Raw genomic sequence first — 26,670 nt, 5'->3', positions numbered from 1 at the left:
TGAGGTCGGGAAATGACCGTAGGTCAGAATTGCTCATTTTAATTTAAAAAATCTTAAGCCTATGTCCTATTTGTTCTTTGTGTTTTATAATGTTGTTCTCCACACTGTGTTTTTAGTGTGAGATGCACGTTTTGATTTTGTCATTTGTTATCATGTGGGGTGGCTAATTAAAGATGATGCCTAGAATGCTTCAAGAATGTGTTACGTTTTTATGTGTTGGATGCATAGATGGTGGGGGTACGCGAGCCGAGTCAGGATATAGGTGGTGGTACGTGGGGGAATAAGTTTGAGAACCGCTGGTCTTAAGGATACACATATTAGTTCTACATCTGGTGTGCAACATCTCTTATGTCAGCCGATCTACTCCATGCTTTATTTACATATACACACAGACCACCCGCACATCTTTTCCCACTAATGGCGCCCTCTTTATCCAGTCAGAGTGGCACTCCAAAGTTATCCAGGAAGAGTTCAGCGTCAGGTATGGTGTGAACAAGCCAGGTCTCATGATGCAGATCAAGCTGGCCTCTCTATATGCCCACTGAAGTCTGCAATATGCTTGTAGCTCGTCGAGTTTATTGCACAACGAACAGACATTTGCCAGCAGTATGGAGGGGAGAGGAGGGTACACACCTTTACCTTTACGCTTGAGATTCTGCACACCTTTACCTTTTACTCTTGAGATTCTGCACACCTTTACCTTTACTCTTGAGATTCTGCACACCTTTACTCTTGAGATTCTGCAGGGAGAGGACCTTTACTCTTGGGATTCTGCACACCTTTACCTTTTACTCTTGAGATTCTGCACACCTTTACCTTTACTCTTGAGATTCTGCACACACCTTTACTCTTGAGATTCTGCACACCTTTACCTTTACTCTTGAGATTCTGCACACCTTCACCTTTACTCTTGAGATTCTGCACACCTTTACTCTTGAGATTCTGCACACCTTCACCTTTACTCTTGAGATTCTGCACACCTTCCTTTACTCTTGAGATTCTGCACACCTTCACCTTTACTCTTGAGATTCTGCACACCTTTACTCTTGAGATTCTGCACACCTTCACCTTTACTCTTGAGATTCTGCTTCACTCCTTTGTTTTCCTGCTTCTTGGTTGGTTTCTTTTGCTGGTTTTTCTTCTGGTTATCTGGTGTCCCTGGGTCAGATAAAGGTTCAGTCTGGATCAGAGATTCCTATTGTAAACTTCCTACTGTGTCTAAACTTTACAAACTGCCATGAAACAGCATCAACAGTCAAGAAACAATGTATCTGGGTCTACCTTTGAGACTTTTTAGATTAGATAAGATTAGATTAGATTCAACTTTACAGCTGTTGGCTGCAGCAACTCAACAAACCGATTATTTTTGTACTGACAGTACTCAATGACCTCGAGAAACGGAGATCTATGTGAAAATCACCAGCATTCTCCTTTAATTCTGTCCTCTGAGGGTCCTCTGCCCTTCCCCATCCAGCCCCCCACACCACCGGCGGCCCTGTGTGTGTACTTACGTGAATCTGGTACGTCGATCTTTTTGTGCATCTATGATACATACAGCGGGGAAAATAAGTATTGAAAACGTCAACATTTTTTTCAGTAAGTACAGTATACTTCCAGTGAGGCTATTCGCATGAAATTTTCACTGGACATTAGTATTAACTTAGGTAATCCACACATATATAAAAATCCAAACATTAATGTCTTAAAGTAGTGTTATGAGTAAAAAAGTGGAATGGCACAGGGAAAAAGTATTGAACACACTAAGAAAAAGCACTACACAAAGGCAAGGAATGGCAAGGAACAAACTGGAATCTATAAGTAGTTAGAGAAAGTATCCCTCCTATCTGTGCAAAATGATATAAGCTGGGTTAGTACATACTGGTGGGCTATAAAAAGGTTGTTTGTTACTAAGGTGTCACACAAGAAACATTTCATGATGGGTAAAAGCAAAGAGCCCTCCCAAGACCTTTGCAACCTTATTGTTGCAAAACTTATCAATGGAACTGGTTACAGATGCACTTCAAAACTTCAGAATCACCCAGCAAGCAGTATTGGAGCCATTATCTGCAAGTGGAAGGAACATCACTGCATCATCAACTGGACATGCACAGGATCTCCTTGCAAGATTTCTGACCAGGAAGTCAGAAGGATAGTCAGAAGAGTAGCCCAAGAGCCAAGGACCACTCTGAGAAAGCTCCAGAAAGATTTGGAGGCAGCAGGTACAATTGTTACAGAGAAAATCATAGGTAATGCACTCCACCGCCATGGCCTCTATGCACACTCATCCCGCATGACTCTATTGCTGAAGAAAAACATGTCAAAGCTCGTTGAAAGTTTGCTACACAACATTTGAACAATCCTATGAAATACTGAGAGAATGTATTCTGGTCTGGTGAGAGCAAAATGTAACTTTTCGGATGTCATACTACACACCATATTTGGAGGTGAAATGGCACTGTGCATCACCCTAAAAATACCCTACCAACAGTGAGGTTTGGAGGTGGTGGCATCATGGTGTGGGCTGTTTTTCATCTCATGGCACTAGCAGACTTCATACAGTTGAAGGAATGATGAATGGAGTCATTTTGTTCTGGGAGAATCTTTACATCCACCAGGATGATGAGGATGAGACATGGCTAGACCTTCCAGCAGGACAATGATCCAAACCATTCAGCAAAGGAAACTCTCAATTGATTTCAGAGAAAGGAAATCAAGGTCCTGACTTCAATTCAATTGAACAGTTTGGTTTTGCTTTGAAACTGAAATATAGTATCCCAATTTACCTGACTTCATTTTATATGGTTATGGTTATTGTTATGGATTTGGCAGACGCCTTTGTTCAAAGCGACACACAAAGACAAAACAACATAATATTTAAAATTAAACAGGGAACAGATTAGAATGTTGGTCAAATATAATAAGGAGAATAGATATATTTGATATGATATCACTACAATCATGGTGTTTCAGTGTTATTTTTGTAGGTTTTCTTTTAAGCTGTTATATTGCCCCCAGATCTGGACAGTGTAAAAAAATGACTTACCCTATATGCCCCCTCCCCATCATCTTCCCCCTCAGTGCACCTGCAGGATAAAGGAAAATCTTTATCTTTTTGAAAATCTTTCAACTAAGGTTAGGAGTCATGTTGATTAGGGCTGCCGGCACGGACAGTCACATATAGCACAACATAATAGAAGTCACATAGAGTTACACTAATTTGCTAGCCTGGAAAATCCAGACCCTGATAATCTAGAAAGATTAAGGGTCTGGCAAAGAACAATGTAATGGCCCAATTCGAGGGGCGGCAACAAGCATGCATTTAAAAATCTCACTGCACGCAATTGGATAACACTAGACCATGTTTACTCTAAATTATTTCGGACTTCGACGCAATTGGATAACACTACGACCAATGTGTACTGTCCTCCAACGTTGCAGCGCTGTCTTCATCAGTTTAGCTGGTTCCCCGGAATGTTGGGGTAAAAGTAACGTGCATCATTGCTCCTTGCCAGAGTGTCTCACAGAGACAATTCCATTGTGCTCTCGCGAGAACTCTGGATTTCCAGGGTACTAATTTGCATAATTAGACATACAAATTTCAAAAACTTGTAATACACTTTTTGTCATACTTGTGGAAGTAGGCTAATCAACTGAGGAAGTTTCATGGTGATATATATTATTTTAAAATTTTACCTTATTCACCTGGACATTCCGACCATTTGAATGAGAACCATGTTAACCATGTAAAATGTAAGTCATAACTTATGCGTAAACTATTTAGCGTGGTGCCACCCATTAAATTGTAGCTCGTAAACTCCGGAACTTACGGGGACGCTGGTGTGACTGACGCTTCCTCGTCTGGCTTGTTTTTGTTTGAGTTTTTCAAGTTTTAATTTAATTTTATTTACTTTTTTCTGACAAAGTTTGTTGCACGATGAAACTATGTTTCGGCTATCTGTTACTGTAATTTTCTTGCACTTTACCCCATTGTGAGTTTTATTTTTGGAGGACTAAGTTCGAACCCGGAGTTTATTACGGAAGACTAAAATAACACTTACCAACTGCCCCCCTACCAGCTCCTCTCAAAGGAAAGTCTGTATAAGGCATTACCTTCCGGCAATAAATGTCATGTTCCGTGTGAGATCTTCTGTAATAAACTGCGGGTTTGTTAACTACGTTGATGGTGCTTCATTTTATGTGTAGGGGGCCTTGAGCAAGCTACTGGCAAGGTTTGATGCTGTTTTGAACAATATTACTGGTTAAAATTCTATTTGGGAAGCGTTTCGCTCATGGCCCTTAGCTAATCCACTGTTTGCGATTTGGGGCTATATACCGGAGCAAGCTCTGTAAGCTCTCCACAGCTTATTTGACATGTTTTAATGCAGAAAAACACCCTTGGGGCAATTTGATGGAGCACTCATTTTGTAATTAAAATAATTATTCCACTTACGCTGACTTCATCAGACCCCCAGCCTTTTTCAGCATCTTCTTCTTCTTCATCTCTGTAGTTTGTGTGTCTGTTCTGCTTTCATTGGGTCCAGGTCCTGCTGATTGGGCCGATTTTGCTGCCCCTAAAAGGTAATAGGATACAAAGTATCAATGCTTGTACAGCATTTATTTATTTGTCATGGATAAGATGAGGGGTTTGTCTGTTAAAAAGAAACTGACAATGGAAGGGGATAGTCTTCAGATAAAATAATCAAAGTTTGCCCATGCCACCTACCCTAACTGTTTTTCCTTGCCAAGCCACTAGGCTAGATTGTGATATGTAGTTCAATATAGAACCCCAGTTATTCCAAATTTGGTAATCCTGAAAAGGTTGTATCTGAATCAGTTTGATCCAATCCCAAAATTGCCATGAAAGTATATTGGATTATCTGATCCTGGATTGGGTTTCTAAATCTGGATCGTTCTGATCGTTCTTTGAACAACTGGGCCCTGGGGATCTGGTTTAACTAATTATCATACAGTGTCTGTCACCCCAATCCCCTAACACAGGAAGAGAAACTCAGGTTCCAAAAAGGGGCAGGAGGGCACTTCCCTTCACCTTTACTCTTGAGATTCTGCACACCTTTACCTTTACTCTTGAGATTCTGCACACCTTTACTCTTGAGATTCTGCACACCTTTACTCTTGAGATTCTGCACACCTTCACCTTTACTCTTGAGATTCTGCACACCTTCACCTTTACTCTTGAGATTCTGCACACCTTTACTCTTGAGATTCTGCACACCTTTACTCTTAAGATTCTGCACACCTTTACCTTTACTCTTGAGATTCTGCTTCACCACCTTGAGATTTTGTTTTCCTGCTTTTCTTGGATTCTGGTTTCTTGAGATTTTGCTGTTTTTCTTCTGGTTATCTGAGGATTCTGCTTCCTCCTTCTTTTTTCCTGCTTCTTGGTTGTCCCTGGGTCAGATAAAGATTCAGTCTGGATCAGAGATTCCTAACGTCACTTCCTACTTTGTCTAAACTTTACAAACTGACAATTAACAGCATCAACACTCAGGAAACAATGCATCTGGGACTACCTTTGAGACATTTTGATTAGATTAGATTAGATTAGATTATTGCTCTAGCTGTTGGCTGCAGCAACTCAACATGGTAAAACCAGTTGTTCTATGTGAGATATAGATCTATGTGAAAATCACCAGAATTTGCCTTTGATTCTGTCCTCTGAGGACCCCCTCCCCTTAGAATCATCCTCCATCCAGCCCCCCACACACACATCCACCAACAGCGGCCCCTGTGTGTGTGTGTGTGTACTTACCTGGATCTGGTACATCGATCTGTTTGTGTATCTCTATTTGTTCGTCCTGTATGATAAATATACAGAGGACATGGTGGGCTTTACATGACAAGGACAATCTGAAACTATCAGCTCTTGCATTCTTGTCACTAGGAACCATGACAATAGAGATATCTATGCATACATGTATTTGTGTAAATGAGTGTCTGTAATCTGGAGAAATAAGAATCATGATGGTGGTTTAAACTCTGGAGCTGGCCAGTTGGCTATTCTGTATGTTTTGGTTTGTGCCTTGTTCTTTGCCCCTATCCTTATGGTCTCAGTATTTGTATTCCTCCTTCTAGCTAATTAGCTCACTGGAGCTCCTTCTAGCTAATTAGCTCCTTCTAGCTAATTAGCTCCTTCTAGCTAATTAGCACTGGAGCTCCTTCTAGCTAATTAGCTCACTGGAGCTCCTTCTAGCTAATTAGCTCACTGGAGTTCCTTCTAGGTAATTAGCTCACTGGAGCTCCTTCTAGGACAAGGTAATTAGCTCACATTTCACATCATTCATGTAGGCCTAGTGCTCACCGAAATCATAGAAATGAACATGGCAAGACACTTATCTCTTCTATGATCCCAGAAAGATTTTCTTTGGCTTGTTAGTTTTTTGATCATTTATTTTCTAATGACATATCTTTGCACTACAGGTATGTGCAACTATTTTCCACTAACCTAAAACCGTGAGACTGAAAGCTAATTACTTTTTATGTTCTTCTTAAAGTGACAGGCACAATTAGACCTACACACCACCAGTGTAATGACAATAAAGACAAGTATAATAGTTTACAAATCAAAATGAAGTATTTAAATTAAATAAATATACTAAAAATGTAGCTATTACTAATTATGCGGATCATAAAATACTGACAATTATTAACAAAATATACAGCTCTGGAAAAAAAATAAGAGACCACTGCACATTTTTCTGATTTTTTTGAATGAGGTGATGGTCATATTCAAAATTAAGAGACCACTGCCAATTTGAATACGACTGTCAACTCAGTCGAATGTCCCACAGCAACCGGATGACATCAGAAAAATGTGAAGTAGTCTCTTGATGTTTTCCAGACCTGAACAGTTGAACAGGGCCATTGAACTGTTCAATGCTTCACTAAAGGGAAGAGGAGAGATAGACTTCTCTGCATAGTCTGTTTACATGCTATATTAGCACATTTGCACAACCCCTCCCTCCCTCCTGGACTGTGGCCGTACTTGATGCTTAATTGCCTTATACTCAATGACCAATGGCTGTAACCCTTTTACCTCAACCTATTCTTACACTGACATAGTTTTGTTATATTATCTTGTCTGTAGTATTCTCTTATTACTATCCCCACCCTTTCAACTGTATATTGCATCTTGCTTGTGTCTGTTGAGGGGTCAACGACCATGTGACCCTTGACAGGGACAACAAGGAAGCTATCATCCTCAGCTGCACTCTGAATTACAGGCTCAGTCCCTGCCCTGTCACGCTTGATCATCCTTAAGCACACTATGTTGATATTTGAGTTTTTATAGTATATTTAGTATTTCAGTATCATATTTATCTTCTACTTTTTCTATTGTACAGTGGAGTTTTCTTATATGTATATTACTTTTTCTGCTGTAAGTGCATGTTGTGTGTGATGTCTGTATGCTACTGAGACTTTGAATTTCCTCTTGGGTATCAATAAAGTATCTATATATCTATCTATCTATCTATCTATCTATCTATCTATCTATCTATCTATCTATATTCCAAGATATGAAATAGAAACATATGACCCAAGCCCTTAGTTATGGCTCGAAGACGGTGTGTTTAGTAGTTGACTCAAACCCATCTCTAACAATTGGTATCAATATTGGTACCAATCAAGAAGATTGATATTAAGCAGGATTTCCAGTCTGTACTGTCTCTAGTTCCACACACAGTAGGTTCGGATCCTTGAAAGCGAAGGTCCTGTGGGTGTTGAATACTGTGACTAAACACCATTCGTACAACTGAAATGAAGATATAGGCCAACTTTTCCAAAAAATGTTCCCAGCCTCTAACATCATCCAAAAAAAATATTTTGAAGGGCTGAAAACCCTAAATAGGTCATAAAAATCATAGACACTGGATCCTGCTTGAACCCTTTGAATGCTCAGACAGATCCAGCTCTATACTGTAATTATGATATTGTGGCCAGCCACTGAACATATTTTGCTCCGTGGTTGCAATGCAGACACATCTTGTGACGTTGGTAAACAGGAAACCTGTCTATTCTTCTGATAGTTCAGGATGGCATTAAGGTCATGTAACCATTCATAAAGAACTGTAGAGCCCCCTCTAAAGATGTTCCCCCTGTTTTCTCTTGGCAGATACATCACACAGTCTCTTTGAACACTGGTTGGAGCTTCACTTACCTGATCTGTGGTATCCCTGCAGGGACAAAGGCAACAGCAACTACATCCTGGCATTGTGACTTAGAAACACAAAACAAACAAACCAAATAAGTACAGAAGTCTAAAATATCTGACAATTATTAATCAGTTAATTTCCGATGCTTGGCGATAGGGGTCTTGTTCTGTGACAGCCAACGGATAACAAGGCAACAGTGCCAATGCAACTCTGACTGCAAAATATTCCCAATCACAGATTCACGGATTCATACGTCTGCTCTGATGTCACCTGGCACCTTAACCAATAGCAGCTTAGTATGCATAGTAGTATAGCATAGGCCACATCCCGCCTGTGAGTAGTATAGCATAGGCCCTAGTATAGCATAGGCCACATCCCGCCTGTGAGTAGTATAGCATAGGCCACATCCTGCCTGTGAGCTAAACCAAAGATTATACATGGTGGAGCAAGATATTTCATCAGGAGCCACTTCCGGGAACCTGGATTGCATGATGGGGGGTCAAAATCGCAAGGCACCTAACCCTTCACTGCTCCCCAGGTGCCGCTGTTGTTGCAGGCAGCTCACTGTGCCGGGATTAGTGTGTGCTTCACCTCACTGTGTGTTCACTGTGTGCTGAGTGTGTTTCACTAATTCACGGATTGGGATAAATGCAGAGACCAAATTTCCCCTCACGGGATCAAAAGAGTATATATACTTATATATACTTACTTAAAATCCCCCTATGCAGTGCAGAGTCAGCGACTATTCCATTGAATAATTGAATGCCTGTCACTTTATGGCCGGGACACACAAACCCAACGGCCGACTGTCGGCAGAAAAGCAGTCAGACTGATCAGTCGGCTCCCGTCTCCCCGAGTTGGACAAAAAAGTACCTCGGAACACATCGAAGTGACGCAGACGCCGAGCGTGCTTTCTGCGCGTGCCCAAGATGTAATACATTTCCATAGCAGCAGCCAATGGAACGAAATGGCACTACTTTCAGATATTGTGTACTATATTATTGTCATTGCTTGTGTGTGATGCCAATGAAACACTCTTTCTATTATTTAATAAATAATTTGTTTTTGGCCGTTAACCGAGCTAGCTAGCTAGCTAGCTAGCCAACGTTAGCACAGTAAACAAAAAGTGAGTGGGAATGTTCTCTAGCTAGGTAGCAATTAAGGTTAAACCTGCATTACTTTACTACTTTGGTTAAACCTGTGCAACCATGTTGCAAACTAAGCTGAAATAATATACGTTCAGCAACTGTGTGGTCGTCTACTAGTTCTAGCAAAACTATGTTAAGATAGTTTATCAAAATGTCCTAACTTACATTGCTGAATGTAGGGCTAATGGTCATAGGCCTACTAATCTGAGATAATGTTTAGTCAAGGGTTCTAGCACTCCACCAATCAGATTGATGTCGACTGCCACTGGCCGATTCGACATGTCAAAAAAAAAATCGGCCAAAATGAATGCCAATGCCGACTCCAACTGACAATGGCACGGAACACACCGAAACGACTCTAGTCACCGACCTTGCCCGACTGTCTGACGATGTCCAATGGCCGATAATCGGGTTGGTGAGTCCAGGCCTTTAAGATGTTCGTTAGGGAAGATTGCCGTTTCAGTCTCACCGGGCTATACTACTGATATATGTGGATTCTATTAATAGTGTTCTTAATCATTCATAATCAAGCCCGAAGCCCTAAACAGTAGGCCACAGCTACCACCATTATCAACACAAGTACCCCTCTCACACACTAATGTCAGATGTGCTGATTACACTCTGCCCTGCACTACTTCCACTCTGCCATGCACTAGTACAATCTCTGTCCCTCCCTGTTGCCTCTCCCCTCCTCTGCTGAGAACCAAGCCCATTTTATCAGACCAGATGATTTTACTTATCACTAGTGCAGTACCAATTCAAACATGCTATTCCTGTAGCCCAATTACATGCCTGCAGGTAGGCCTGCTTTGAAAATAGAATAGGGAAAAACATAATTCCAGGTAAGCATTCAATAATGAATAGGCCTACAGATAATATAATAATAACTAGAAATGCAATTCCAAGGAATTACCAGTGCATGAAAATGCTCAAGTTGTGAAACAGATAATGCAGAGATGGTTACTACGGTGATGCTAGGATAGACATGGTGGTTGCATAGCTTAATAAAAGTTGATAGTTTAAAAGTAGACTGTTTAAAAGCTGAATGTAGATAGTTTAGTTGTTGATAGACAGTAGATAGTTTAAAAGTTGTTGATAGACAGCTAGTTTAATAGATAGTTTAATGATAGTTTAAAAGTAGACCGTTTAAAAGTTGAAGGTAAATAGTTTAAAAGTTGTTGACAGACTGGAAGTTTAATGAATGTTGATATTCAAATAGTTTAATGGCTGTGTATAGGTAGATATTTGACGATAACTGAAAGTTGGAATGGCTCTAATGTTTGCTAGCAGTTATGCTAAGATTTTTAACTATGCTAACCATGCTACTTAGCTAATGATTTATAGTAGTGCTAGCAATGCTAACATGCTAACCATGCTACTTAGTTAACTTAGCTAACGTTTTCTAGCAGTTTAATGAATGTTGATATTCAAATAGTTTAATGGCTGTGTATAGGTAGATATTTGACGATAACTGAAAGTTGGAATGGCTCTAATATTTGCAAGCAGTTATGCTAATATTTTTAACTATGCTAACCATGTTACTTAGCTAATGTTTTATAGCAGTGCTAGCGATGCTAACATCTTAACCATGCTACTTAGCTAACTTAGCTAATGTTTTCTAGCAGTTTTGATAAACATGCTAACTATGCTAGCAATGCTAACTATGTTAACCATGCTACTTAGCTAACTTAACTAACGTTTTCTAGCAGTTTTGCTAAACATGCTAACTATGTTAGCGATGCTAACATGCTAACTATGTTAACCATGTGACTTAGCTAACCTAGCTTATCATTTTTAGTAGTTATGGTAACTATGCTAACTAGCATGTTAACAATGTTAACATGCTAACTATGTTAATTATGTGACTTAGATAACCTAGCTAATAATTTTTAGTAGTTATGCTAACAATACTAACTAGCATGCTAACAATGCTAACATGCTAACCATGTTACTTAGCTAATCATTTTTAGCAGTTTTGTTAAAAATGCTAACTAGCATGCTAACAATGCTAACCATGTTACTTAGCTAACTAAGCTAATCATTTTTAGCAGTTTTGCTAACAATGTTAGCAATGCTAACATGCTAACATGCTAACTATGCTAACCATGCTAACTAGCTACAGTGGGTAGGAGTCATAGTTGATGACAAGTAACAGTTACAATGGCTGAACAGTTTAAAAGTTCAATAGTTTAAAGGGTTAAATTGTTTAATAGTGAAATATTGTAGTGAGGACTTTTATTTTGAAACAGTTTTTGGCAGAGGAAGCAGTTGAACAGGATGTGTAGTCTTAATAGGGCCAGTTTGTATGCTTAAAGCCTGAGACTGGCCGTTGATCCAGGTGGCCTGAACACCTGCCATAGGATTCTAATTGCTTAACGGCCGTATTTTGATGTCATAATCGGCAATGTTAAGTCTATAGGGATTTTTAAAAAGTTTTTCTTTAATAGTTTAAAAAGTATAAAAGTTTCAAAGTTGAAAAGACATACCAACCCGATCTGTTTGAAGACCTACATTACAAAGTTTGAATGAAGTTTCTAAGTTAAACTGTTCAAGAGAAATTGCGTACGGAAAAAGTGGTAAGCTAGGTTAGCTAAGTCACATAATTAGCATAGTATTTTCATGCACTGTAATAAGAAAAAGAAGTTGTTGTTGCCTAGGAAGAACAGTACAGTGCATTTTCATGCACTGTAATGAGAAGAAGTTTCCTAGGAAGAACAGTACAGTGCATTTTCATGCACTGTAATAATATAATAAATGTGAAGTGAGCAGAATTTAAGCATGGCTACATGTGACATTTTTTACAAATCAAAATTACATAATCCTAACAGCTGTTTTGAGTCAAGGCTACATGCTTAGCCTATTGAATAACTTGATGATGGAGAAAACAAACCATTTTGTGGAATGATGCATCATATGAAATTTGCAACGGTGTGACTCAAAAACAGTCTCTGGTGGCCTATAAGTGACATCACACTCTGTCTGCCACTAGTTGCTTGTCGCTGGTTATGCTTTGCATGTGTGGCATTCTGAGACGTTCTTTAATTCGGGACCATCATCGCTCGTTTCAATTTAGGACCTTGCAGTTGGAACTGTCCTTTGCTTATTCAAAGTATAAAGACAGTCCAAAGTAGCCTGGGCTATTCATATAGCATCACACTCTGTCTGCCACTCGTTGCTTGTCGCTGGTTATGCTTTGTATGTGTGGCATTCTGAGATGTTCTTTAATTCGGGACCATTATCGCTCGTTTCAATTTAAGACCTTGCAGTTTGAAATGTCGTTTGCTTATTCAAAGTTTAAAGACAGTCCAAAGTAGCCTGGGCTATTCTGTGTCCGATTATTGCACATCATTTTTTACGTCATTTTGAAGAGCCACTGCATACCTGTGTGTCTTGGCGTGTTGTTGCAAAATCCGCGGAGTTCACTCTATTGTTGAGGTCAGACATGTTACGTTTTTATGTGGTGTTCATTGGAAATTTCTGTTCCAATTTATGTAAAGGCTACGTGGGCTATAGGGCTATTTGGTTTTCCCAAACTTTTAGATGACAAGCCTACGCAGTCAAGGATTTTTAACACCCGCACCAACCCTACTCGTCATGACGCGCCTTAGCCCAAAAAGGTTGAGAACCTCTGCTCTACGCATTAACTGAATCCTTGTTCCAAACAGTGCTTTATTTTTTTTAAAATAAGCCTACAGAGGAAAGCAAACAATTCAACATTTTAAACATGTGTAGACCGTGACCGTAGAGGACAATCTCTCGCTGCTGTCAGTGTCAGCATCACTGCTAAGAACAGTGCGTCTTTTAACGTTACGGTTAAACGCCTGAAAAATATAAAGCTGCTGCTGTTGTTTTCTTTTCATGACTGAATGATTTAGGCTATTATCCTATAATTGAATGGAACGTTGTGTTTTTAAGCGTCAGAATTGACCCATGCAAAGCCACGCCACACAGGCCAAGGCATGGCAATGCTACGTTTTCATATTTTATAGTCTATGATTTCCATGCACACCATATTCCGGTTTTATTCGGAATAATGCCAATATTCAGATTGCACACAAGTCAATAAATATAGGCTAGTTGTCACACATGTGTTTTTTTTTTTTTTTGTAGGCTAACATTGAACGATTTCATAAATAAAGCTGTGAAAAAATTGTACGCACAGTGCGTACAGGATTACGCCTGCCGGCGCCACTGTGTCTGACCAAGGCCCTTCATCCCAAAGGAATAATGACACAGTTTTGCCTCAGTGCCTTCACTGCCTGACCACCGTTACCATGCACAATAACAATACAGTCAATAAAGTGTATGCCACTTGCATAGGTTAGCTATAGTTTAAACAGAGGCTGTGTAGATTCAACACAGATATATGTATCTAGCTAGTTTTATGTTTTTGAAGCCAGCAATGCAAGACTGAAATAGCCTAAGCTACATGAAAGCATAGTGCCAGTTTCTTAAGAGTCTGTACATTTTAAAAAGTGTGAGTACATGAGTATATGAGCCTAGTATGGTCCTGATCCCCCATGCCTTTATGGGTATCTGTGCATCCTTACTTCAGACTGTAACATCATTTTGCCATTATCCTCAATGCTGTTATCATCTGAATAGCTGCATGACATCTTCAATGAATAAATTAAATGCAAAACAAATACAACCTCACGTTGTTTTCACTGAGAACAATTCAATAAATATCTCACCTTATACTGTATTGTTCAGTTAACCAAATATACTGCAACAGAGTATTTTTCTTGTGTTTGTTTCTCTGGACCAAACCCTCTGAAATGTGAAAATGGATCGTTTCACACACAATGCAAAGCTAAATAAATGACCATGTCTCTGCTGGTTGTAAAGCACATTGCGTTACCATCAAGTAACTAGTTTCCTCTAACAGACAAAATGTGTCACAATAGTGATAGCATATAAGAAATATTTCTCTCGTTTCCCACATTACAACTAGATACCCAATGGCTGCACTACTGTATATTGTCACATGACCATACAAGATTACCTATATGCAGTTTTATTAGGTTTACTTACCCAAGGTTGTTAACCGTTGTGCAGTCTAGGCAGGAAGTGATACCCAAAAAATGCAACAGACCACTCAATCAGCGTAACACTTCCACCCGTTTAAGTTATAGGTCTTATGGAAACTCAGACCATCAAACTTTGACTTTTACTGTACACCCGGGGCTCATAAAATTGTCATTATGAGCATGAGCATGCAGTTAGTGTCATACAGTTTGCCAACAGTCTGACAGTATACATGACAACAATATAAGGGTCATTCCATGTCAAATTAGACAAAATCCAGGAAAGTGGTTGATGCACCATCTCAGATTTTGCTCAAAGTTTTGGGTTACTTTACTTGACTGTATCGACATAAGAGTGACATGACAAGTGTTACCAAAGTTTGTCTATCTCACAACTAAGATCTGCAAAATATATTTGCTAAATTCCAATGTTTTCAGAAATGTTTTCACCCTTGATTTTGTATCATTGTGCTTTTGACATTAATAAGCTACATGATCAGCATTTCATCTCTTGTAGAAAGACTCACAGACCTCACAGTCTGCAGAAGAAAGACTCCAATCTCAAGCAACCAATCTCACATTAATCACTGTGATGCAAACATATTCTGTTGTAAAACTAAATATCCCCAAACTAAGATGACATCTACAGGATTCAAAATAACTGGAAATGATATGAAGTCGTGAGCAGGGAGAAAAGAGACAGTTCAGCCACACACAGGCATAGAAAGCTTTGACTGTGGCACAAGAATATCAGGACAGTGATGTTATCCTTTTGTGAACTCTGCGCAAACAATAAAATAATTACTCTTTCACTTTACAAGAATGTTGTAGGATTACTATTATCTTAAAGATTAGATTAAATTAGATTAGATTCAACTTTATTGCCATTTAGCAGAGTGTAAGTACAGAGCCAATGAAATGCAGTTGACAACCAGCCAGAAGTCCAAAGAGGCATTAAACACAGGACACGTGCAGGATGAGTACAGTATCATGTACAGTTATGTAGACAATAGAGTTTAATTATGTACAACAGTGAATAGGTGGATTTTCCAGGTGACTGATAAGAAGTATAGAGGGTTATGTACAGAGTATACAGTTGTGTGCAGAATAATAGCAGTGCTTTTTTTTTAAATAATAAAGCTCAACATCCTTAGAATAGCTGTTAATTCCATAATATCAGTGTATTGGGAACACTGCATGTTCAATTTCAAATCAAAACATGACCAAAATTGATCAAGTTTGTGTTATACCTTTACAGAAAGTGAAGAAAAATGAATGTTAGGCTTTTCTCTGACACTGTGATCAGCAGCACCGGAGCGCCACAGGGAACTGTGCTCTCTCCAGTCCTGTTCACCCTGTACACATCTGACTTCCGCTACAACACCGAGTCATGCCACATGCAGAAGTTTTCTGATGACACTGCAATTGTGGGGTGTATCAGGGACGAGCAAGAGGAGGAGTACAGGAGCCTGCTGGAGGACTTTGTGCAGTGGTGCAAACTCAATCACCTTCAACTAAACACTTCAAAGACCAAGGAGATGGTGGTGGATTTCCGAAGGTCTAAGCCCGCTCTGCTACCAGTCTCCATTGATGGGGTCAATGTGGAGGTGGTAAGCACCTACAAGTATCTGGGTCTCCACCTGGACAATAAACTGGACTGGTCAACCAACACTGATGCACTCTACAAGAAAGGTCAGAGCAGGCTGTACTTCCTGAGGAGGCTGCGGTCCTTCAATGTGTGCAGCAAGCTCCTCAGGATGTTCTATCAGTCTGTTGTGGCCAGCGCCCTCTTCTATGCAGTAATATGCTGGGGAGGAAGCACAAAGAAGAAGGATGCTGGGCGACTTGACAGGCTGGTAAGGAAGGCTGGCTCTGTAGTGGGAACTGAACTGGAGTGCATCACTTCAATATCTGACAAAAGGACCCTAAACAAACTGATCAACATCTTGGACAATGAATGTCATCCACTCTACAGCACAATCAAAAACCAAAAGAGCTTGATCAGCTGGAGACTTCGCTCACTGCCATGCACAACTGAAAGGCTGAGGAAGTCATTTGTTCCTAGGGCCATTGAACTGTTCAATGCCTCACTAAAGGGAAGAGGAGAGATAGACTTCTCTGCTTAGTCTGTCTGCCTCTCCACCCTCTCCATGTCCATGTTTTTTTGAGTACTGACTGCCCACTACTGCTTACTACTGTTCTACTACTGTTCTACTACTGTTCTACTATTGTACTACTACTGTTCTACTATTGTTCTACTATTGTACACAGCCTAATGTTTTCTCTACTGTTTTACTGCTACACTGTTTTTTTCATGCTATATTAGCACACATGATCAATGGCTGCGGTAAGGCTTCTGATACAATACTGAATGAATGAATGGCTATAACCCTATTACCTCAACCTGTTCTTGCACTGAAATAGTTTTTTTATTTTACCTTGTCTACATTACACTTTACTCCCCTATTTGTCTATATTATTTATGCTGGTCTCTAGACCTTACTCTTGCACTGTTGCACTGTTGGACTACTTTTTGCACCTTCACCATGACACTCACTCACTCTCATGAGCACCTTGCCAGGCACACATAACTAAGGACTATGGCTGGACTACTGTTTGCACATTGGACTTTCTTAATTAACTTATATAGTGTATTTAGTTTTTGGCTGGACTACTGTTTGCACCTTCACCATGACACTCACTCCCTTTAGCACATCACCAGTCCTGGCCCTGTCACTACAAGCGTCTTATGCTTGATCACCCTCAAGCACATTGGACTTTCTTAATTTAACTTATATAGTGCATTTAGTTTTTAGTTTTGTTAGTTTTTGTTAGTTCAGTAGTCTTTTCTTTATCTGTCTTATTTTCTTATACTGTACCATTTCTTTAAGTGCATGTACAGTGGAGTTTAGTTATATGTTTATACTGTATCTATCTATCTATCTATCTATCTATCTATCTATCTATCAAAAGTTTGCATTTTTTACTTATGTTTACCATGTTGTGTTGTTTTTATGTCTGTATGTCTAAAATTCTCAAGATTTTGCTTTACTTTGAATCAGTGCACTAATATTTAGTTGCATCACCATTATTTCTGAGAATTACTTCACATCTGTGCTGCATGGAGTCGACCAACTACTGGCACCTGTGAACAGGTATTCCAGCCCAGGAGATTGAATTATATTCCACAATTCCTCTGCATTTCTGGGTTTTGCTACAGAAACAGAACAGACATTTTGATGCCACCCCACAAGTTTTCTATAGGACTGAGGTCTGGGGATCGGGCTGGCCACTCCATAATGTCAATCTTATTAGTCTGGAAGCAAGATTTTGCTTGCTTACTGGTGTGTTTTGGGTCATTGTCTTGTTGAAACACCTATTTCAAAGGCATTTCCTCTTCAGCATAAGACAATATGACCTCTTCAAATTTGTTGATGTATTGAAACTGATCCATGGTGTCTGGGGTGCGATAAATAGGTCCAACAGCACCGTATGAGAAACAGCCCCATAACATGAATTGTGCCCCACCATGCTCTAGTCAAAGTCAAAGTCAAAGTCAGCTTTATTGTCAATTTCTTCACATGTTCCAGACATACAAAGAGATCGAAATTACGTTTCTCACTATCCCACGGTGAAGACAAGACATATTTTACCAATTTAGGTCCACAGACAAACATAACATTCAAGTAAACAAAAAAGTAAGTAAATAAGTAAATAAGAGGGCACATATAATAATGAAAAAATAAGAGCAGCAAAATTTGGTTGAAATTGTGCATAGACAGTCAATAAAAATACTAGTGCAAATTCAGGCCAATAAAAGGCTTGGGTAGTTGTGTTTGACCTAAGTAAGAAGAAAGTGGCATAGTGGTGCAAAGTTATGTAAGAGCAGCAGAAGTGTTGTGTTTCAGGACAACAACACCAGTTGTAAAAGTGTACAAGTGTACAAGTGTGCAAGTGTGCAAGTGTGCAAGTGGAGTAGTGCAGGCTGCCATTTTGGGTCCAATGTCCAGGATGTTATGTAGCTGAGGGTGGAGGGGGAGAGGAGGAGAGAGTTCAGCATCCTTACGGCTTGGTGTATGAAGCTGTTGGTGAGTCTGGTAGTGCGGGGGCGCAGGCTTCTGTACCTCTTCCCAGAGGGCAGTAGATCAAACAGATTGTGAGCGGGGTGACTTGCATCACTCACAATTTTTGGTCAGCCTTCTTGCGGGTGAGGTGGGTGGTGTAAATGTCCTTCAGGGAGGGGAGTGAAGCACCAATAATCCTTCCAGCTGTGTTCACTATGCGCTGCAGGGCTTTCCTGTTGTATTCAGTGCAGCTTCCCCCACACAGCGATACAGCTGGAGAGGATGCTCGATGGTGCCTCGGTAGAATGTGGTCATGATGGCTGGTGGAGCACTTGCTCGCCTGAGTTTCCTAGGAAGTACAGGCGGCGCTGAGCTCTCTTCGCCAGTGATGCAGTGTTGGTGGTCAGGAGAGGTCTTCACTGATGTGCACCCCAGGAATTTGGTGCTGCTCGCTCTCTCCACCACAGCACCGTCGATAGTCAGTGGCAGGTGTTGGGTGTGACCTCTCCGAAGTCAACAACAATCTCTTTGGTCTTGCTGGCGTTCAGCAGGAGGTTGTTGTCCCTGCACCACGTGGTCAGATGGTCGACCTCAACCTGTATTGAGTCTCATTCGCCCTTGGTGATGAGACCCACCAGAGATTGTGTCGTCAGCAAATTTCACTATGTGATTGTTGCTGTAGGTTGCAGTGCAGTCATCGTCAGCAGGGGTGAAGAGCCGGACTGAGCACGCAGGCAGGGGCCCCCCTGTGCTCCAGTGTGATGCTGCTTGAGGTATTGTTGCCAACACGTACTACTTGGGGGCCTCTGACAGAGGAAGTCCAGTAGCCAGTTGCAGAGGTAGGTACTGAGTCCCAGTTTGTCAAGTTTGCAGATGAGTTGTTGTGGTATTATGGTGTTAAATGCAGAACTGAAGTCTATAAACAGCAATCTCACATATGAGTCTCTTTTTTCCAGGTGGGTGAGGGCTGGGTGGAGGGCAGAGCAGATTGCATCCTCTGTAGACCGCTTGGCTCGGTATGCAAACTGGAAGGGGTCCAGGGTGGGGGGGAGAATGGCTTTGATATGTGACATGACAAGCCGCTCAAAGCACTTCATGATGATGGGTGTCAGTGCCACAGGGCGGTAGTCATTGAAGCAGGATGGAGCAGTTTTCTTCGGCACAGGTATGATGGTGGCAGCTTTGAAACATGATGTCTAATGTGGGTCACTGGACAAACTGTCTGCAGCTCCCATGCACTGAACTCAAAGCACAGCACACTGAAGACAGTAGAGCATGGTGGGGCACAATTCATGTTATGGGGCTGTTTCTCATACTGTTCCAAACAGAACGCGCCTGCTAGGAGAGAGGGAGTTCATGACTTCAGCTGCAGTTTTTTGCACTTCTGGTTAGATGCTAACTGCATTTTGTTGTCTCTATCCTTGAACTCTGCACAGTGATAATCTGGTTGAATCTAATCTCATCAAATCGAATCTAAAAGACACAGACATCAAACATCACACACACACATGATGACACACAAGCATGGAATGTGTGTGTGTTTAGTTACAGTTGCCCTTTGGCTTCAAATTAAAGAGATCTCTCTCTCTCTCTCTCACACACACACACACACACACACACACACACACACACACACACACACACACACACACAAACATAAACCCGCACACACACTCATAAACTCATTTGTATATTGCACATTGCCGTTTCTGACCTTAACTGACTCGTCTATCTATCTGAGGTCTATCTATCACTTGATGACGTCAGTCACGGTTGCCATGCCATTCCTACTAGGAATGTTAATGGCAGGAGCACATGAGCATGTGTGTCTTAACGCTAGAACTGCCACACATTTCAAAACTATACAGTAACTACATTCAGGGAAGTGCGTAGGCATTTTGGGGAGGCCATTGCTCTTACCAGAAAAAAGGGCACCTCCCCCCCTTACAGGAAGATCATTTGGGTGTTTGCAATCGATTTTTTATTTTTATTTTGATCTTTTTGACATTTTGGTTTGGACACTAAAAATGTTAATCTTAAGGTCATCAGATATTTTTGAAGAGGCCCATATGCTCCATTTTCAGAAATTAAACTGTCCGGCCATACCTGATCCCTGTAGAATGACTCATTTTGTGTGTATAGATAGCTTATGTTTTTTTTTCTCAATTGTTTACACACAATTACTAGTACTTGAGACACAATGACTACAACATGTAACTCGTGCACCAACCCCCTGAACCAATACTGCTAAACTACAAGCACAATTCCTGCTTTACACTCAAATTACAGTTAGAAACACACTTTTTTGTGGGACAAATTAAATGTTACTGTGTATTTGTGTGTTCTGAGTATAAAAACAATATCCTCAAATATTTTACAACAGACTTATATATGTACTGTCTGTAGTAAGTGTAACATTGAACAAAAAAAAGGCCTAAGTCATGATGAATGAATAATGTTTTCCATTCATCATAATGTTTTACATTGAGCATGTCAGTTTACATTGAGCATGTCAGAGTGTGGTTCTTATAAATGTCTATACATATGATGGTTTGTGTGTGTCATTTGAAAACAAAATACCATTTTGAAAATAAATAACATTGCAATAGTAATTGTGATAGCTGACAACAAATTTTTAGCTTTCTTCTATCATATTATGCACTAGTAATAGCAGCCTAATGGACACTTTTTTTTATCATATTATGCACTAGTAATAGTAGCCTAATGGACACTTTTATCATATTATGCACTAGTAATAGCAGCCTAATTAAGTATAAGTGCATATACTCTTTTGATCCTGTGAGGGAAATTTGGTCTCTGCATTTATCCCAATCCGTAAATTAGTGAAACACACTCAGCACACAGTGAACACACAGTGAGGTGAAGCACACACTAATCCCGGCGCAGTGAGCTGCCTACTACAACAGCAGTGTGAGGGGTTAGGTGCCTTCGAGGGCAGTAGTGATTGGGGGTTCGAACCAGCAACCCTTGCTTAAGGGCTAACCTTCAGCTGCCCCCTAAATATTAAGTTCCAGATCCAAGCCCTCAGTGGAATGCAAAAGTTATTTATTAGGGCTAAAACATTAAAACAATCGGCCCAGCTGTTCAACCCAAAAATCAACTGACCTACGATGGAAAGTCCAATGGGCTGCGTATAACCAGTAGGCCACATGTTAAAACTCATGCACCAGTCTCATTTAGGGATTGTGAAAAGCAAGCAGAGAGCGCATGAAATGCTCTACGGGCTGGGCATGAGTGCAGAGATAGAAGAAGTAGTAAAGAATTGCAGCAAATGTGCCGAGTTCTGAAACAAACTACCAAGATTGCCTCTAAAGCCAACTGAAACTGCCATTTGAGCCAAAAAATATCTTGTAAACATCATAAGCATCTCCAGAAGCACAGCTCTGAGTTTGGTGAAGGCTTATATTATCTCTGGATTTTGTCTGTCTCAGCACCAAGTAGGCCTGGTTGTTTATGTTGCACAGATGCACTGTAAAACTCTGAGCAAGACATGCCATCTCACACTACTATCAACGTAATATACATGACTCACAGTGGCTCAAACGAAAAGTGCATTTTCTGTTGGGAGAGTGATGACAGACAAAACGGAGAGGGATAAATGACAGCAGCAAGGTTCCCCTTTATCTCATACAAATCGTGCATTATTAGTTGGAAGGCGATCTGCCCTCCAACCGACCCCCTCAATTTGCTTACAGAGCCAACAGGTCTACAGAGGATGCCATCTCAAACCTCATGCACACCACCTTAACTCACCTGGAGGAGGGAATGGGAATTATGTGAGGATGCTGTTCATTGACTTTAGTTCAGCATTCAAACGATAGTACCTCTCACCTTGGTCACAAGATGAAGGCCTTAGGACTGAACACCACCCTGTGTCACTGGATATTTGACTTCCTCACCAACCGTTCTCACAAAGTGGTTAGGTGGGGGTCTGACATCTGACTCATTAACCATCAGCACTGGTGCTCCCCAAGGCTGTGTTTTTGAGTCCACTGCTGTACAACATCTACACACATGACTGCAAAGCCAACAGTAGTCATACCTCCATCATCAAGTTTGCAGATGACACAGTGATCTTGGGCCTGATTAGTAACAACAATGAACAGTTCTACTTGGATCAGGTTGATGAGGTGGCACAGTGGTGTCAATCTAACAGCTTGACACTGAATATCAATAAAACCAAGGAAATGGTAATTGGATTTAAGAAGGCAGCAGCAGAACTACAGTTACACCCCACTAATGATCAGCGGGCAACCTGTAGAGAGTCACAAGTTTTAAATACCTTGGTGTCCATTACTGAAGACTTAACATGGACTGTTAACACTCAATATGTTCTGAAGAAGTCCAGACCGCGACTCTACTTCCTTCGTCAGCTAAGGAAATTCAAAGTTTCTACATCCATCATGAAGGCCTTCTACACTTCAGCGGTTGAGAGTGTTCTAACTGGTAGCATCATCACCTGGTATGGGAACTCCACAGTTAGAGATTGTAGTACTCTGCAGAGAGTAGTGCGCTCAGCTGAAGCGTACTATAGAACTCAACTCCCTGCTCTACAAGATATCTATTCCAGAAGAGTACTCCTAAGAGCCCAAAAGATTCTGAAGGACTCTTTCTCATCCTAACAATGGATTATTCCTACGGCTGAAATCAAGAAGGGCCTATGTAGTCACAAAGCCAGAACTGAGGACTCAGGAGAAGTTTTTTATCCCCAGGCCATCCTAACTCTGAACTCACTATACTGACTTTGTACACATTCTCCTCAGCACTCCTCAAACATTTCCCAACTCTGAACTCACATATACTGACTTTTGCACTCATTCCTCCTCAGCACTCATGACCCCCACACACACACACCTACAAGACTTTTAGCACTTTTACATCCCTCTCCTATGCTACAGACCTTTTATTTATTTTCTTATTTCATCACCGTCACAAAAAACACACACACACACACATATCTGACTTTCTCCAACTTTTGCACACTTTTTATTTATTATTTTTGATTTCTCCTCCATCTACCCATGTCCTTGATTGCCTAGCCTTTCTGCCCCCCCCCACCCCACCCCACCCCCATCCCCAACACACACACACTTACATCATCACTGTCATCACTTCACATACATACAGCACTCCTCATCTCCATACTTGCTGCACACTGCCCCCCACATACACAGCACATTGTCTTCAGGATCTTCTCCAACACACATCCTCTACATGCTTTACAGCACACTGCCCCTGCACCTACCCACACACACACACACACACACATACACACACAGTCACTGCTCCCCTCATTTCCCATACACATCTTCACTGTCATCCCTCACATACATTACATACAGTACTCTGCTTGCAATAGTAAGTCCCTGACCCCCAACACACACTTACATCATCACTGTCATCACTTCACATACATACAGCACACTGCTTGCTACAGTAAGCCTCCCTCTACATACTTGCTGCACCCCCCCACATACACAGCACATTGTCTTCAGGATCTTCTCCAACACACATCCTCTACATACTTACAGCACACTGCCCCCACCTACCCACCTACACACTACACACACACACACACACAGTCACTGCTCCACCCCTCCGCCCACACACACATCTTCACTGTCATCACTCACATACATTACATACAGTACTCTGCTTGCAATAGTAAGTCCCTGCCCCCCATACACAGTACATTATTTCATCAGGGGCTTCTCAACACACATCCCCAACATACTTACAGCACACTGCCCCAATACACAGCACATTGTCTCATGGGAAGCTTCTCCAAACACACATATTGCACACTGCCCTCTCCCCACATACACAGCACACTATCCCATCTCCCCTGTCATCCCCAACACACACACCAAGACCCTGGCAGTTGGGTTAGCCCCTTGAGCCGTGGATCTGCCCAAGGTTTCTTCCTTGGTAGGGAGTTTTCCTTGCCCTGTTGCTCTTGGGTGCTCCTTGTTGGTGCCCCCACCCAATCCCAATCCTCCCCCACCTTTTTTATGCAGCCCTTGCCACTTAATCTACTAAACCCTCTTCTACTGCACTTACCCCCCCCCCCATTAATGCACAAATAGGCTGACACCAGACATAATTTCACTGCATTTCTTACTTCCAGTAACTATATGCATGTGACAATAAACTTCCTTGTATCCTTGTATCCTTGTATCCTGTCATGGATTTGCACTGAGTTGATTCTCAATAATACGGAAACAAAATGTGTTCTGTATCAGTTCAATACTGAACACATCTTTTTCCTTTCAAATACGGGACGATTCCATATTTCAACCCTAACTTTGACACCACTAAAACACTTCATAGCTTTGTTTTGCAGGGATTGTAATATACATTTCAATCAAGACCAGGGACGGATCATGGCTTGTGCCAAGTGTGCACGTGCACAGGGGCCCTCAGCCAATGGGGGCCCTCGGATTTTAAAAAAAAAATTGCCATGAATTTTGGCTAGATTATGCCCGGTGCTTCTGTCTGTTAATTTGTGGCACAACTGAATAGTGTTATGGAACCGCGGACCGAAAGAAAAATAAACTAAATGTTTTCCTGATCAATAAATCTTTTTTGATATTGTGCACAGGGGCCCATATTTGTTAAATCCGTCCCTGGTCAAGACTACCTAGTTAATTAGACCAGATAATAAAATACTATTTGTAATGTATAATGTTTAATTTGGCGGTATGGCTCTGTTCTGGGAGCCCCCTGCCCTTCCACGTGTAAACATGAAAAGCCTAAGACAGAGAGAGAAGCAGATAAACCCCCCATGGGGTACAGAACAGACCAGGCATCAATGACAGCAACTAGACATTGATAAGGCAGATGTATGAGGAGGAGATGGGGTACAGAACAGACCAGGCATCAATGACAGCAACTAGACATTGATAAGGCAGATGTATGAGGAGGAGATGGGGTACAGAACAGACCAGGCATCAATGCAGCAACTAGACATTGATAAGGCAGATGTGTGAGGAGGAGATGGGGTACAGAACAGACCAGGCATCAATGCAGCAACTAGACATTGATAAGGCAGATGTATGAGGAGGAGATGGGGTATATAACAGACCAGGCATCAATGCAGCAACTAGACATTGATAAGGCAGATGTGTGAGGAGGAGATGGGGTGGAGGTGGGGGACAGAACAGACCAGGCATCGTCAACACTAAACAACCTCATAGCTTTCACAGTTTTGCAGATTGTAATGAACATTGGTGGTAGAATTGTAGTGTTCTTACACAAGGAATGGCAATAGTTATACGGAACAGGTGTTGGGTGTATCTTACCCTGGTTGCTGCATGAGGTAGCACTGTTCCCCATCAGAACTGTATTTGATCTCCTTCTGTGAGCTGTCTGTGTGTTTGCAGCTCTGGGCCCAGAGGAAGGAGGTAAAAGGGACTTGGTAAGTAGCGTTAAGAGAACTCAGGCCATCTGGACTGGAAAAGCTCAAACAATATCAGTTATTAGATTTGATTAGATTAGATTCAACTTTCTTGTCATTTAGCAGAGTACAGGTACAGAGCCAATGAAATGCAGTTGATATCCAACCAGAAGTGCAAAAGAAACATTAAGTACCAAGTGCAGGTAGAGTATGGCTGTGTAGACCATAGAGATTAATAATGTACAGTGTATAGTTGGATAAATATAGGTTTCCAAATGACATGTCTACAGAGATAAATAGAGTATATAAGTTGAGTATAAATAGACATTCTATATATACATGTAATATACTGTATATGTACAGTATATTACATACAGTATAGTATGGGGTGTTAGCAGTGCAAAGTCATAGGTGAAACAGTGTACAGTAGGAGTAATGTAAACGGGTAAGCAGTGCAATACAGTCAATGTAAACAGGTAAACAGTGCAGTAGTAAAAAGTAAACAGGTAAACTAGTAACAGCTAAAGTGCAAATGCTAGACAGGAGGTGAAGTTTTGTTCAGCAGTGCTACAGCCTCTGGAAAGAAGCTGTACCCGAGCCTGCTGGTGCGGGAGCGCAGGCACCTGTATCGCCTGCCAGATGGGAGTCGACTGAAAAGAGGTTTGGGTGGGTGACATCCGGTTATCCATCACTGGCTACTTCACCACCTCTACGAAGTCAAAAACCTTAGTGTCACAATTGATTCTACCCTTTCCTTTTGACTCTCACATCAAATACATCACTCAAAGCCCAACATAATCTTGCACCCTCTTATCTTTCAAGCCTCCTGACCCCTTACCTACC

At 41.1% G+C, this 26,670-nt stretch overlaps 1 protein-coding gene across 1 annotated transcript; it reads right to left on the bottom strand.

The window, feature by feature from the left end:
* Positions 1–726: 726 nt before the first annotated feature.
* LOC125297685 (ribosome-binding protein 1-like) lies at positions 727–26,670 on the bottom strand. Its single transcript, XM_048248123.1, has 5 exons — positions 25,733–26,670; positions 8,177–8,235; positions 5,771–5,816; positions 1,009–1,158; positions 727–926 (listed from the first exon to the last, which is right to left on the bottom strand). The coding sequence occupies exons 1-5, from the start codon at positions 25,764–25,766 to the stop codon at positions 727–729; spliced, it is 489 nt and encodes a 162-aa protein (XP_048104080.1). The 5' UTR covers positions 25,767–26,670.

Source organism: Alosa alosa, chromosome 7, assembly GCF_017589495.1.
Source record: "Alosa alosa isolate M-15738 ecotype Scorff River chromosome 7, AALO_Geno_1.1, whole genome shotgun sequence".
Taxonomy (NCBI): Eukaryota; Metazoa; Chordata; class Actinopteri; order Clupeiformes; family Clupeidae; genus Alosa; species Alosa alosa.
Note: the sequence above shows the minus strand (reverse complement) of the source record. Positions and strands in the feature narration are given on the sequence as shown.

Excerpts from the sequence above, each read along its gene's own strand:
- LOC125297685 (XM_048248123.1), bottom strand. The coding sequence starts at position 25,766 with ATGGGGAACAGTGCTACCTCATGCAGCAACCAGG. Across the intron at positions 5,817-8,176 it reads GCAGGGATACCACAGATCAG|GACGAACAAATAGAGATACA; the intron begins GTAAGTGAAGCT and ends TTTATCATACAG. Across the intron at positions 1,159-5,770 it reads GATCGATGTACCAGATCCAG|GGACACCAGATAACCAGAAG; the intron begins GTAAGTACACAC and ends TATCTGACCCAG.